At 36.2% G+C, this 13,909-nt stretch overlaps 1 protein-coding gene across 1 annotated transcript in view; it reads right to left on the bottom strand.

Moving 5' to 3' along the window:
* The window catches only part of Cfap43 (cilia and flagella associated protein 43), a 94,031-nt gene that overhangs the window by 55,189 nt on the left and 24,933 nt on the right, over positions 1 to 13,909 (bottom strand). Inside the window, exons 8-11 of the mRNA XM_076835016.1 lie at positions 12,398 to 12,529; positions 8,732 to 8,848; positions 3,882 to 3,962; positions 762 to 910 (exon numbers count right to left, since the gene is read on the bottom strand). Of these exons, the coding sequence (XP_076691131.1) occupies positions 762 to 910; positions 3,882 to 3,962; positions 8,732 to 8,848; positions 12,398 to 12,529 (479 nt within the window). The remainder of the gene's footprint in view (positions 1 to 761; positions 911 to 3,881; positions 3,963 to 8,731; positions 8,849 to 12,397; positions 12,530 to 13,909) is intronic.

Raw genomic sequence — 13,909 nt, forward strand, 5'->3', positions numbered from 1 at the left:
TGTGTAATATTTACTGTTTTGATAAATTTTAAAAAGAAAGCAATAATAACAATAGCTTTTAAGTTCAAATACAATGTATCTACACTGTCTTCTTAAAAATAATGCTTTAAAAGACTTTAAACAATCTGAATGTCTATTAACATACTGTTATTTTTTTAAATGTTGAAATGTTCATATAATAGAATCCTATGCTGCTATAAAAAAGAATGAGGAAGGTCTTTATGTGGACATAAAAATTCTCTAAGATAAGACTATTTGGGGAGTAGTGAAAATAAGTGAAAAATAAAACAAGGTCCAGAACACTGCGTAGTTTGCTCCCTTTAAGAGCAGTGGCAGCGACTCTGAGGCCCAGAGGCCTGGTCTCTGATCCCGCTGCCTGTTTAAACTCTTCATGCCTCATCATCCTCACCTGTAAAATGGAGGGAGGAGCAGCTATAACAGAAGCACCTGGCACGAGTGAGCGCTCGATAATTATTCACAAATGCAAAGAAGTGCTTATCTTTGCAATTGTTTATGGATAAAATGCCTTTGGAAAGGGACACAGGACATTCGTAACAGGCTGCCTCCAGGGAGAGAACTTGGTGTTCCGGGAACTTTCCATACACACCCCTCTGTACCTTGTGAACACTGAACCAAATATGAAGGTTTTATATGAAAACCAAATGAAACACGCAAAACTCAAGATTCAAAACAGTGATGGTCTTGCTGGAATCCTCAACAGACAGGCTGACAGAAGCGTGCCAGGAGGAGGAGGTGCTCACGTGAGGTGCTGCACAGCAGACTTGGAGAGGAAAGCCTTGTGGATCACCCCAGGGGAGTCCACCTCTTGGACATCCAGGAAGTACACGTAGCCATCCACAGTCCCCACAACAGCGGAGTGGGAGGAGGGAGAGCAAGCCAGGGCTGTGGTCTGTTGAAGAGAAACCCCACAAAATGAAGCCTGCTTTCCTGCAGGTAGGAAGTCTACGGGGCTGGGGTGCAGCTCCTTGTGAGAGCTATGCTTAGTGTGTTCAAGGCCCTGGGTTCCATTCTCTGCACCAAAAAACAAACAATCACAAGCAAAACAAAAAATGTCTACAATTTTTTGAAAATCCTGCAGAATGAGAGTAGTAAGTGTGGTATGTGGTGTGGTACTTATTTCAAATTACAGACTCAAGCCTCCTGAGCTCTCCAATTATATAAGCAGTCACAGGAATCTGTACATATTATTTTTTAAATTTTTTAGTTTAGTTGTTGATGGACCTTTATTTTATTCATTTATTTATATGTAGTGTTGAGAATTGAACCCAGTGCCTCACACATGCTAGGCAAGTGCTCTACCACTGAGCCACAAGCCCAGCCCTTGTACATCTTATTTTGCTAAAATTAGAATGATAGAATATAAAGAGGTTTCTGGAACTTTAAACCATAGCATCATTTTAATCTCTAAATGATGTTAAAATGATTATGTCAATCATCTATCTAAATGATTGTGAAAAAATAGACCAAAATAATAAAAATAAAATATTTAAAATTAGTTTCTAGAATCTTCTAGACATTTTTGTAGAATGTGATTTTTAAAAACAACTGTTTTTCTCCAAGTAATGTAGATCTTGTGGCGCTGGTATGATGGAGGAAGACTTAAGAAGATAACTATGTCAGTTCAAAGAAGGGCATAAGAGATCCCTGTTTATTTCAAATTATTTATATAGAATACAATGTCTAAGAGAATAAATTAACTCCTATAATATTTAAGGAATCTTTAAATATTAAATATTTCAGAAATGTTTAACTTATCTATGATTATTCTTTGTGGAATTTTAGGATTGAAAAAGAACTTAAGAAATCATCATTTTGTAGAATAGTAAACAGAGGCCAAAGAGTACATCAACTGCCTAGGATCCCATAGCTGTGACAAAGCTCATATGAGTACCTGGTGTCCTGCCCCATTAGAATGCAATTTTAGTGGGCTTTTATTAATCTTAATTTTACCTAAGAGATTTTATGAAACTTCTTAATGCATGTGTGTGTGTGTGTGTGTGTGTGTGTGTGTGTGTCTGTATGTTCCCCAAATAATCACCTGAAACTCTCCTCCATCCCAGGGCAAAAGTGGTTAATCTAAAGAAGTATAGCACTAGCCAGAGGAGTCTTCTGTACCCTTGAAGGTGTCATCAAGAAAGCTGCTGGTGTGTAGCCATTGTGGTGCTGAGCCAGGCTCCCTGAAGACCACTGGGTTCACAGTGCCACAGGCAGGCAGATCTGGCCCCAGCATCACTGGGCTTGTCTGGATCAATTCTCTGTAGGGCAGTAGTGTCCTCCAAAAGGGACAACCCAGTGCCCCTCCACAGCACAGGCTGGATCTCATGAATGTCCAAGGCCTGGTTTGGAGCTCTGTGAAGTTGGTGGAGGCCTTCTGATGGTGCCTGTGTCCCTCCTTGGCCAAGAGGAGCGGGATGGGTCCAGGTTAAATAGGGCCCTGGGGGTATTGGTAAGCATTTGAGTCTCTCATCTGTAAATGGAGATGTGATCAGATGAACTTTTAAGATCTTATCTAGTTCTAGATATGAATACAGATAAGCATTTGCCGCACAGATCACAGAGTCTTCTGTTTTATGGTCTTTTAGTCCAGAGTTTTTAACTTTACTTTTGAGGGAGAGTTTCAATTATACCGTGGAATTATGTGTCCTATGCATCTTGTAATATTCTAACATAAGGTATGATATTTAGTCTTTTATAATTGAGATTTTAATTTTATAAAGGGGAAAGGTTGTAACTTCCTGACCTACTAAGATCCATAGCACATCTAGAACTGCATAATGTAGCAAATGATGATAATTAATAGAAAAATCCCACCATTACAATTGTTTCTTGGTCCTTTTTAAAAACATTATTTTATGCAAAATACACGATGAACATGCAGTATCATGTTGGTATCACATTAAGACAGGTGCTGTGGAGGTTGTGGTTCGTTCTATTGCAATAATACACTCTCCTCCTGGCAAATTTCTTGCATATGCACTGAGAAACCACCCTTCCCTCTTTTCAGGGTTGAATGGAATGGATCTCACTCCCATTTCTGGGGTTGAGCTTAAGCCAATTAGCATTTCTCATTTCCTTAGCCATATTAATTAGTTCAGGGACATCATCAAAACAATAGATAGAAAAGAGAAGCTTCTTCCCTGACAATGAGGTATAATGTTGGAGTCTGTGGCATCTGCAGCCACTAAATGAGACAAAAGTAAAACTAAAGGCATATGGTGGAGACAGAGAGAAACAGGTCCTTGGGTAATATGATTTGAGTGACTGGACTGAGGCACACATGAGGCCAGACAAGTTTTGTTCTTTATACTGAACCAATAGCCTTTACTTTTTAATTTTGGCTTTATCTGGTTAGAGTGGTAATTTTCTTTCATTTCTAACTGATCTCCTTGTAAAGCAGGGCCATTTAACTATCTATGGTTAAGGGGCTGTTTCTTTTCTGAGTAAAAGCAATGACCGCCCCCCTTCCCACCCCAGCATACTCTTCCTCCCTTGCCCTGGCACTAAAGCTTTTTGCTGGTGGAACCTCCTCAGCTTGCCTTGCAAAGAGTCTACACAAGAGACACCTGTAGGTCTACAACCAAGCTATGGCATGAATGAGATAGAAACAACTAGGATTTCAGAAGTAACTGCTATCAGGGAAAACATTATCCTTTCCTATACAATGAAATAACATGCTATGTTTCACTCTCTGGGATGCAGCATAGACTCTGTATACAAGGATTACTCTAAAGCTATAAGGTGAAAATGTAATAAACCTTCAGTAGCAAGTATTTGTCCAGACTACTGAAATGTGAATATAGAAGACAGACCAAATTAGAATTCAACTAAAAAAAAAAAAAAAATCTATCAGGCACACTTACTGGAGTATTCAGATAAATCCTGCTTTCACAAATACAATCCTCCATCCACCAAATACAAACTTCCCCCGAATGTGTGACTGTCTGTAAAAGAAAAAGGCAACTCTAAATGGAAAATAAGACTTTTCTACAGATGAATGTTCTAAATCGCTTTCTAGTACATCAGTGTGAGGCATTAATCAGTTAAAAAAATAAGTAAATAAAAGGTATTGTAACCATATACAATTAAAACAAAATTTTAAAATGTCATCATATTAATATAGCTTCTACATAATTATTTTACCAGTTCAACATCAACACTTTTTTCTGAAGAAATGTCTTTAATACAATTTAAGTAACATATAATAACTAGCTAGGATTAGAAAAGTAAAATAAAGAGTTTTTCATGTAATATATTTAAGATAAAAATTACTTAGAAAGTCAATGCAATTATTGCCTAATGAATAAGCCTAGAAAATAGAAAATCATATACTGTTCTTTTTTTTAATTAACCAAATTTATTTTTTAGAGCAGTGAGCAGAAAATAGTGTTCCCCTCCCCCTCTACATATACAATTCTTCTATTATTAACATCTTCCCTAGTGTGGTTCATTGTTATGACTGATGAGCCAATGTATTGACTAAAGTCTGTAATTTATATTAGGGTTCATTCATTCTTTGTATCATACATTCTGTGGGTTTTGACAAATGTATAATGACACATGTTCATCATCATGGTATCATATAGAATGGTTTCACTGCCTTAAAATCCCCTGAGCTCCACCTATGATTTGGTATTGTATTTAAATAGTTACCACCACACCTAAGGTCACTTGGATTTTCTCTTATGTTGTTTTCTAGGAGGTTTTTGATTGTGTGTGTGTGTGTGTGTGTGTGTGTGTGTGTGAGAGAGAGAGAGAGAGAGAGAGAGAGAGAGAGAGAATTGTAAGATCTGTATCTAAATTCTTTGTTTTTTCCTTTGCATGTAAATGTTTAGTTGTTCCAGCACCATTTGTTGAAAAGATTATCCATTCTTCACTGAACTGCCTTTGCTCCTTTGCTAAAGACCACTGAGCACTTTTGTGTGGATCTACTTCTGGGCTCTCTATTTTGTTCCACTGGTCTGTACTTTCACCACAATCACACTGTCTGTATTCTTATAGCTTTATTCTAAATCTTGAAGTCAGAGTGTCAGTCCTCTGACTGTTCTTATCTTTCAATATTGTAATGACTATTCTGGGTCTTTTGCTTTTCTAAATAAATTTTAGAATCAGACAATTTTCAAAATAACTGAGATTTTAATTGTAATTACACTGAATCTATAGATCAAATTGGGAAGAACTGACAACTTGACAATACTGAATCTTCCTGTGCAGTCCTGTATACTATCTCTTCATTTATTTAGATCTTATTTGACATCAGGGTTGATAGCTTTCCTCATATAGAGCATATACATCTTTTTGTCTGATTTACACCTAGTTCATTTTAGTGGTGTTAATGTAAATGGTATTGTTTTTAATGTCAAAATACAATTGTTTGGCCAGACATAGTGCTGCATAGCTGTAATCCCAGTGACTTGGGAGGCTAAGACAGGAGGAGGATCTTAAGTTCAAAGCCAGCCTCAGCAATTTAATGAGGCCCTAAAAAACTTAGTGAGACCCTATCTCCAAATAAATATAAAAAAGAGTTGGGGATATGGCTCAGTGATTAAGTTCCCTCAGTTTTAATCACCAGTACCACAAAAAAAAAAAAAAGGGGTGAGGTAGGGTCGGGGTGATAATGGTGTGGTAGGGATGCAGCTGAGTGATAGAGCCCTTGCCTAGCAAGTGTGAGGCCCTAGTTCAATCCCCAGCATCACAGGACACACACACACACACACACACACACACACACACACACACACAAATTCCAGTTGCTCATTATTGGTATATAAGAAAACAATTCTCCTTTTTTGCATGTTAAACTCGTATCCTGAAATGTTGGTGTAATCTTTTAGTTCTAGTAGCATTTTGTTGATTCTTTAGGATTTTCTACAAAGGTAATCATGACAACTGAGAACGAAGATAGTGTTATTTCTTCCTTCCCAGTCTACATACCTTTTGTGTCTTTTTTTTTTTTTTCTTATTGCATTAGATCACACATCTAGTTTGATGCTGAATAGGAATTTGTATCACTAGGTATGATGTTAACTGAAAGTATTTTGTAGGTATTCTTTATCAGGCTGAGCTTCCTTCTACCCTTTATTTTCAGAGTTTTTAATCATAGATAGGAAATAGATTTTTTTCCAAACAATTTTTCTGCATGTATTGATAAAGTAATGTGATTTTTCTTGTTTAGGTTATCATGTTTAACCTAGATGTGATGGGTTAATTGATTTTTAATGTTGAATCAGCCTTGCATACCTGAAACAAACCATGGTGTAACCAAACACTTGGTCATGGTATAAAATTCTTTTTTACATACTTTGCACTCAATTTACTAATACTTGTTGAGAATGTTTTCCATCTGTGACCATGAGAGATATTGGTCTATAGTTCAGTTTTCTTGTAATGTTTTTGTATAGTCTTATTATTAGGGTAATGCTTCAGAGAAAAAGTTTGAAAGTATTCCTTTTGCTTCTGTTTTCTAAAAAGGATTGTAAGATTGGTATTATTTCTTATTCAAATGTTCACCAGTGAACCCCTCTGGGCCTGGTGCTTTGTATTTTGGAAAGTTATTATTTATTCAATTTCTTTGATTTTAGGCCCTTTCTGAATAACTATTTCTCTGTGAGTTTTGGAAGATTGTCTTCTAAGGAAGTGGTTCGTTTGTTCTTGATTATGAGACTTGTGGGCATGGAGTAACTCATCATATTCTTTTATTATCTATTTAATATCTATCATGGTTTTCCTCTGATGACCTTTCTTTCGTTTCTGATTTTAGTAATTTTTATTTAATTAAAATTAATTAAACTGGCTAAATTTTTATCAATTTTATCAATATTTTTTAAGAATCAGATTCTGGGCTCCTTTTTCTAGGTCAGTATCCTATTTGTAATTTTATTGATTTACCCCATAATTTTTATTTTCTCTTTTCCAATTACTTGGATCTAATTTGCTCTTCTTTTTCTAGTTTCCAAGGTGGTAGCTTAGATGATTGGTTTTAGCTTTTTCTTTTCTAATAAAGGTATCCAATAATTTATAAATTTCCCTCTAAGTACTGCTTTCACTGCATCCCCCAAACTTGGTAAGTTGTATTTAATTTTCATTTAAAATTTTAAAATTTTTCTTGAGACATTTTCTTCAACCTATCTGATATTTAAAAGTGTGTTGCTCAATTTCCAAGTTTTTAGGTGTGTGTGGGGGTTCTATTATTGACTTTTTTTTTTTTAAACAGTCCTAGGGCTTGAACCCCAGGCCTTGTACATTCTAGACAAGTACTCTACTACAGAAATACCCAGCCTATAATTAATTATATATCAATGCCATTGTGTTCTAACAACATACTTTGTATGGTTTATTTTTCTTTCAAAGTTGTTAAGACGTGTTTTGTGGACCAGCTGTGATCTATCTCTATGAATGTTCTATGTGAGCTTGAGGGGAGTATATATTCTCCTATTGTTGGATGAAGCATTCTGTAGATGTCAGTTATGTGCAGTAGATTAATGATGCAGTTCAATTTCGCTATGTCCCTACTGATTTTGATTTTCTGTCTGCTAAATCTATGTCTCTGAAGAATTCCCTTTAACCATTCTTGCAAGGCAAGTCTACTGACAAGAAATTTCCTTGATTTTCATTTTTTGGAGAAATAATTTCTTCTTTACTTTTGAAGCCTAGTTCACTGGATACAAACTTCCAAATTAGTAGGGTTTTTTTTCTTTCTTTCTTTCAATATTTTAAGTATTCTCTTGTTTGCATGGTTTCAGAAGAGAAGTTCAATGTGATTCTTATCCTGGTTCTTCTTTGGGTAAGTTGCCTTTTCCCCTCTCTGGCTTCTTCCAAGTTTTTCTCTTGGTTTTGCTGCCTTATATGGCTTGTATGGTTTTTTTTTTTTTTTTTTTTTTAAGAACATTGATAAATCATATGAAAACTAAAATATGTTTCTTGAGATCAATAAGGATAAACAATAGACATTGGGAAAGAAGTACATAGTTCCCCCCCCCTCTCTTTTTTTCCTTCTTCCTTTTCTTTCTTTCTTTCTTTCTTTCTTTCTTTCTTTCTTTTTTCCCCCTGCTGGTCCTGGAGATTGAACCCAGGGCCTCACACATGCTAGCCAAGTGTCCAACCACTGAGGTATATTCCTCAGTTTCTAAATGCACCAGTTTTCTTTTCTCCCCCAAATAGGCTGAATTTATGATGTGTGAATGACATAAATTTAATCTTCATTCTTGGGTGGTGCTGCTTTGTCACTCTGGAAGGAGATAAATACTAACAGTTTACTGGGTGCTGACAAGTCATTAGCATGAATGTGTTGAAATCCTTGCTTGCAGACTTGGGTGGTGAATATTAAAAGGATGGTTTCTAAGATAATATTATGGAGTCACAATAGGATGACATCATTCTGCCTGAGCAGAAAAGATTTGATGATGAAAGTGTTTGGCTTTTCTACAAACACTCAAAAATACCCTCTGCCTCTTATTTGTACATGAATTTCCAAAGTTACCTAATTAGATATGGATAGAAATTTAATCTAGAAACATCTTTTTTTTTTACATATTTATTTCTTTTAGTTGTACACAATATCTTTGCTTTTTATTTATTTATTTTTATGTGGTGCTGAGGATCTAAGCCAGGGCTTCACATCCGCTAGGCAAGCGCTCTACCACTGAGCCACAACCTTAGTGCCAGAAACATCATATCTTTAAATCCTATTGTGCCATATTAAGATATTCCTTACCATGAAGTATTTGGTTCCAGGTGTGATAAAGTCAATTGCTTGGAATTTCCCATCACAAGCATCTAGGACTTTTTCTAAGGTTGGCTTCTCATCAAAAGTGTAGATACAAACAGATCCCTGATAAAAGAAAGAAGGAAACATCTTACAACATTGCGTATGTAGTTCAACAAATATTTATTTAATGCCTACTGTGAACAAAGCACCTTGTAGGAATAGGTGATGGAAAATCACAGAACTGATCTTAAAAAACTTAAACTCTAGATGCTTGATTTGTTTATTGATTGATTGATACATTTTCACTAATTAAAATAATATATAGGACTTCCCTGATTCCAGGCATTTGTTTTTTTTAAATTTATAAAATATAACAAAACATTTTCTCTGATTTTAAAAATAATGTGTATTTATGTAGAGAAGTTGGAAAACATGGAAAAACAGAAAAGAAGATGAACTAAATCCTGGCACATGTTAAACACAATGGGAGGGGAGGCATGGATTTAAAATTCAAGCCTTTGTAAAAATCCTCAAAATGTGGCTGAGGCGGTTACTTTATGACTTGCTTGTCATTCTCAGCTCTCAGATTCACTTCTCAAAACTAGAAAAATCTATCTGTAATGTATGCATCTTTGTCAAGCAGCTATGATATAATGTGGTCACTTAGTCAGCAGTAAGTAACTTGGTTTCAACTGGTTCAAGTTTACTTGAATGAAACACAATTTTTTAATTTTTAATTTTTATTTTTTTTAGTTGTAATTGGACACAATACCTTTATTTTAATATGGTGCTGAGGATCAAACCCAGGGCCTCACATGTGCTAGGCGAGCATTATATTGCTGAGCCACACCCCAGCCTCTAAACACAAAATGTTCTTATTTAACTAAAAAATACAACTCTGCATAGTTCAAAATTTGGCAGGTATTTGCTAATTTTACCTCTCATTCATTCTGTCAACAAATACTGAATGATGCTGGGGCTCTGTAAGAGGTCAAAATAGATAGAAATTCCCTGCCCTCCTGGCACTTATGTTTTACTGGGAGACTCAGACAATAAATCATATATCCCCCCAAATCTTTAAAGTTAAATAAAGACAATTGTAAGAAGAGAAAAAGAAGAAGAAAGCAGAGAAGGAAGGTACTACAAGACAAAATAAGGGAGTAAAGATTTAAGCCAAGCTGGGCATGGTGGTGCAAGCTTGTAATCTTAGTGGCTCAGGAGGCTGAGGCAGGAGGATCACAAGTTCAAAGGCCAGCCTCAGTATTTCAAATGTTTATATATTCCTGGTGAACTTAATTTTTTTATTATTTCAAAATAAAGCCATTTTCGGGCTGGGGTTGTGGCTCAGTAGTAGAGCACTTGGCTAGCATGTGTGAGGCACTGGGTTCGATTCTCAGCACCACATATAAATAAATAAAAAAATTAAAAAGTCCATCAATAACTAATAAAAAATTTGAATAAATAAATAAATAGATAAATAAATAAAGTCATTTATCTTGGGTAAGGATTCCAGGCATTGGTAGAGTGCATGCACAAGGCCCTGGATTCCATCTCCAGCAACAACAACAACAGCAAAAAACAAGACTATTTTGTCTAATATTAATATACCCAGGCTATAATTGCTGACCCCTGCGCCACATTGAAGATATTCCATTATTTCTTACTTACATTATTACCATAGAGAAATCAGTTATTAGTCAAATTGAAATTCCTTTGAAGTAATCTGTCTTTTCTCTTAGACTAATTTAAAAATTTTTCTTTGTCTTGTTTTTCAAGAATTTCACTTGGGGAAGTCTAAATGTGAATATTGTTTTATGGATCTTGCTTGGGCTTTGCTGGTCCTCTTTAATCTGTAAATTCATCTCTAATCAGTTCTGGAAATTTTCAAGTCAGTATCTTTCTAAGTATTGCCCCTGTCTCACTCTCTCTTCTGTCTGGATGCCAATCAAATAGATCTTTTCACTGTATTATTTGTGTCTTTTATTCTACCTTCTGTATTTCCCTCCCTTTTGTTTCTCTGGGGTACATTCTAAAGAATTTCTGATTTACCTTCCAGTTTATAAATTCTCTTTTTAATCAAATCCAAACTTCTATTACTTTTGTTCATTTAATTTTTGCTTTGTTAGAATATTTTTCTTTTTTTGAACCTTTATTTGGGTCTTTTTCTCTTCTGTTATGATAATTTTAAAAATAGTTTTTCCTCCTCCATAGATGTTGTAAGTTTATCATTTATTTATTAAAATAGCTGTTTTGACTTCTGGTAATCACCAGAAACTGAAGTCTTTCCATATTCAAATTTAAGTTTATTAAACTTTATTTGTAATCTACCTAAAATTGTTGCCTAGCAATATAAGTGGATGCCAATCCTGACCTTTGAAGGTCATTCTATTAAATTAGGAGTCTTCCTGACAGTGAAACTCAGTCATGAGTTTTTACTCTGCATTGATTCAGCTCCCTTCTTCTCTTAGAGATCTCGTTTTCTTTAGAGAACAACCTATATCCCCAATGTCAAACCATATATGGATGGGTTGACTCTACCTAGGGCCCAGGGCTAGACATGAGGTCTGGCCAATCAGAGCTTAGACTCCCCCTGATAATAGTGACTGATCCAGGGGTAGACAAGACTTGTCTACCTGAATCTATGTTCCAGGGCATTTTTTCCCCAGCTGGTAACATTCTACCAAAGTCATCATGAGGACAGAAGTACAAATGAGAGCTGCAGGAGGCTCTCAGTGCCACAAGGGGAGAGTCTGCATAGCAGTGGAAATTGCAGAGGGGAAACAGTTAAGAGATTCAGGAAATAAGGCCCAATGGGAGCCCCTGGATTCAGATCCACTCTTTGTTCTTTCAGTTACATGAATGAAAATGAACATTTCTACTTAGAATGGAACCACAAATTGACCCAGTTATCCCACTCCTCAGTTTATACTCAAAGGACTTAAAATCAGCATACTCCAGTGACACATCAATATTTAAAGCAGCGCAATTCACAATAGCTAAGCTATGGAACCAAGCTTCATCAGATGAATCAATAAAGAAAATCTGGTATATATATATACATAATGGAATATTACTCAGCCATAAAGAAAAATAAAATTATGGCATTTGCTGGTAAATGGGTGGAACTGGAGACTATCATGCTAAGTGAAATAAGCCAATTCCCCCAAACAAAGGCTGAATGTTCTCTCTGATATATCTGGATGCTAACACACAATAAAGTGGGGGAGAGGGAAGAATAGAAGTTCATTGGATTACACAAAGGGGAATGAAAGGAAGGGAGGGGGATGAGAAAAGGAAAGACAGTAGAATGAATTGGACAGAACTTTCCTATGTTTATATATGAGTATACAATCACTGAAACTCCACATTATGTACAACTTCAAGAATGGGATCCTAATTAGAATAAGTTATACTCCATGTATGTCTAATATGTCAAAATACACTTTACTGCCATGCATACTTAAAAAGAACAAATTTTAAAAAAAGAAGAAAAAAAATGAGTATTTCTTTTTCATTTGGGCCTTTTAAATTGGGTAGTTTTAATTTGTAACTGTAAGATTCCTGAGTAGTAGAAAATCACTATGCCGCACACTCTGTCTTTTATTCCTGTCATGCAATGATGACAATAATATTATCTGAAAAGTGCATATCAAGAAATTACAACTAACATACCTTGTCTGTTTGAATCAGCAACATTTTGTAACTGGGAGAAAACAGCATATGTTCTACAGGCCCTTCAGTCTCAAGAAAAGTCTCCACTTTATAACTTGAATCTTTAATAATGAAGGAGTACACAGAACCTTCCTACAGACCAAACACAATGAGATAAAATCAGAAAGTCAGTCTTGCTCAATGCATAGTACAATTTCTTCATCAGGCAAAGTCTGAGTATTACCAAAAACTGTTTGTTTGGGATGGTCATCTGTGTTTACACTTTCTAGAACACACTGTCCTTTCATATTTATTCAGGCAACTTTTAACCAGGTTCCTTGATCATTCTTCAATTTTATCTCTGTTATGACACACTTTTCAGTTCCCTAAAATTTTGCTGATCACTCCTTTATTGCTTGTCTAGCATTTATCTCTCACCACGTTCTTCACTATAAAGGAGGTGGGACAAACGAGGCAGTTTGTTGGCTTGTGTGCAGCAATCTCCTTATTTCAAAGGACACCAGCCCTAAGTAAATTTCTTAATCATTATTATGTGTGTTTCCTAAATGACCCAAGGATGAGGTGGGGGTGCCTTTTATTTCCTTCACATCCTCTTCTCCAGTTCCTCACACAGTGCTAGACAATGGCAGCCATCCAGTAAAAATGAGTTGGTTGGCTGGTTGGCTATAAATAGGTTTGAGTTAATTTCACTACCCTTAAAAACAATTTGAGTTATTTTTATAACAGTGAGGAGGCTTTGGGAAAAAGTATCCTGCATTTCCTAAATTCAACCCTAGTATAACCAAGAGCAGGTGTTTGCGAGATGGCTGGACGTGGGATGCTTGAGCCTTAGGTATTGGGGGAGAAATGCCAGATGCAATCTTCAAGTTCATTACCATTCTGCATCCCTCACCAGAGCAAATGCTGCTGTTGTTTCTGTAAAGTAAGTTAAAATAACTCAGAGGATGGCCTTGAAAAGGACAAAAGTCACAAAGGGCACAAATGCAGACTAAATATAGGGAAGAGGAGTGTGTAGTCCACTTGTCAAGTTGTGGGGGTGGGTTACAAGCTGATCTTAGTTGCTTGGGCTCCAGATTGCTTCTTGCAGGTGGATCTGCACCTGTCACCATGATGTCATTGCCCAGATGCCCTCAGGGTCCTGGAGATGTGATGGACTGGGGACAGCTACAAGTAGACCTGAGATTTTAGTATAGGTCAATTAAAAACCTTAGTGTTGATTACAATAGCATGAAGGCACATGATATGGCTGTGTTACTAGGGCTGTGCTTGGTTTTTTGGTTGTTACTTTGTTTTGTTTTGCTTGAATTTTTGTGGCTTTTGCAGGGGTTGCTCCTTGTAGTACTGGGGATTTCACCCATGGCCTCACACATGCCAGCCAAGTGCTCTACCACTGAGCTACAACCCCAGCCCTTTTATTTTACTTTGAGACAAGAACTCACTAAATTGCCCAAGCTGGCCTCCAGCTTATGATCCTCCAGCCTCAGGCTGTATGTTTAATGAATGAGAAGATAG

The sequence above is a fragment of the Callospermophilus lateralis genome, chromosome 15 (genome assembly GCF_048772815.1).
Source record: "Callospermophilus lateralis isolate mCalLat2 chromosome 15, mCalLat2.hap1, whole genome shotgun sequence".
Classification (NCBI taxonomy): Eukaryota; Metazoa; Chordata; class Mammalia; order Rodentia; family Sciuridae; genus Callospermophilus; species Callospermophilus lateralis.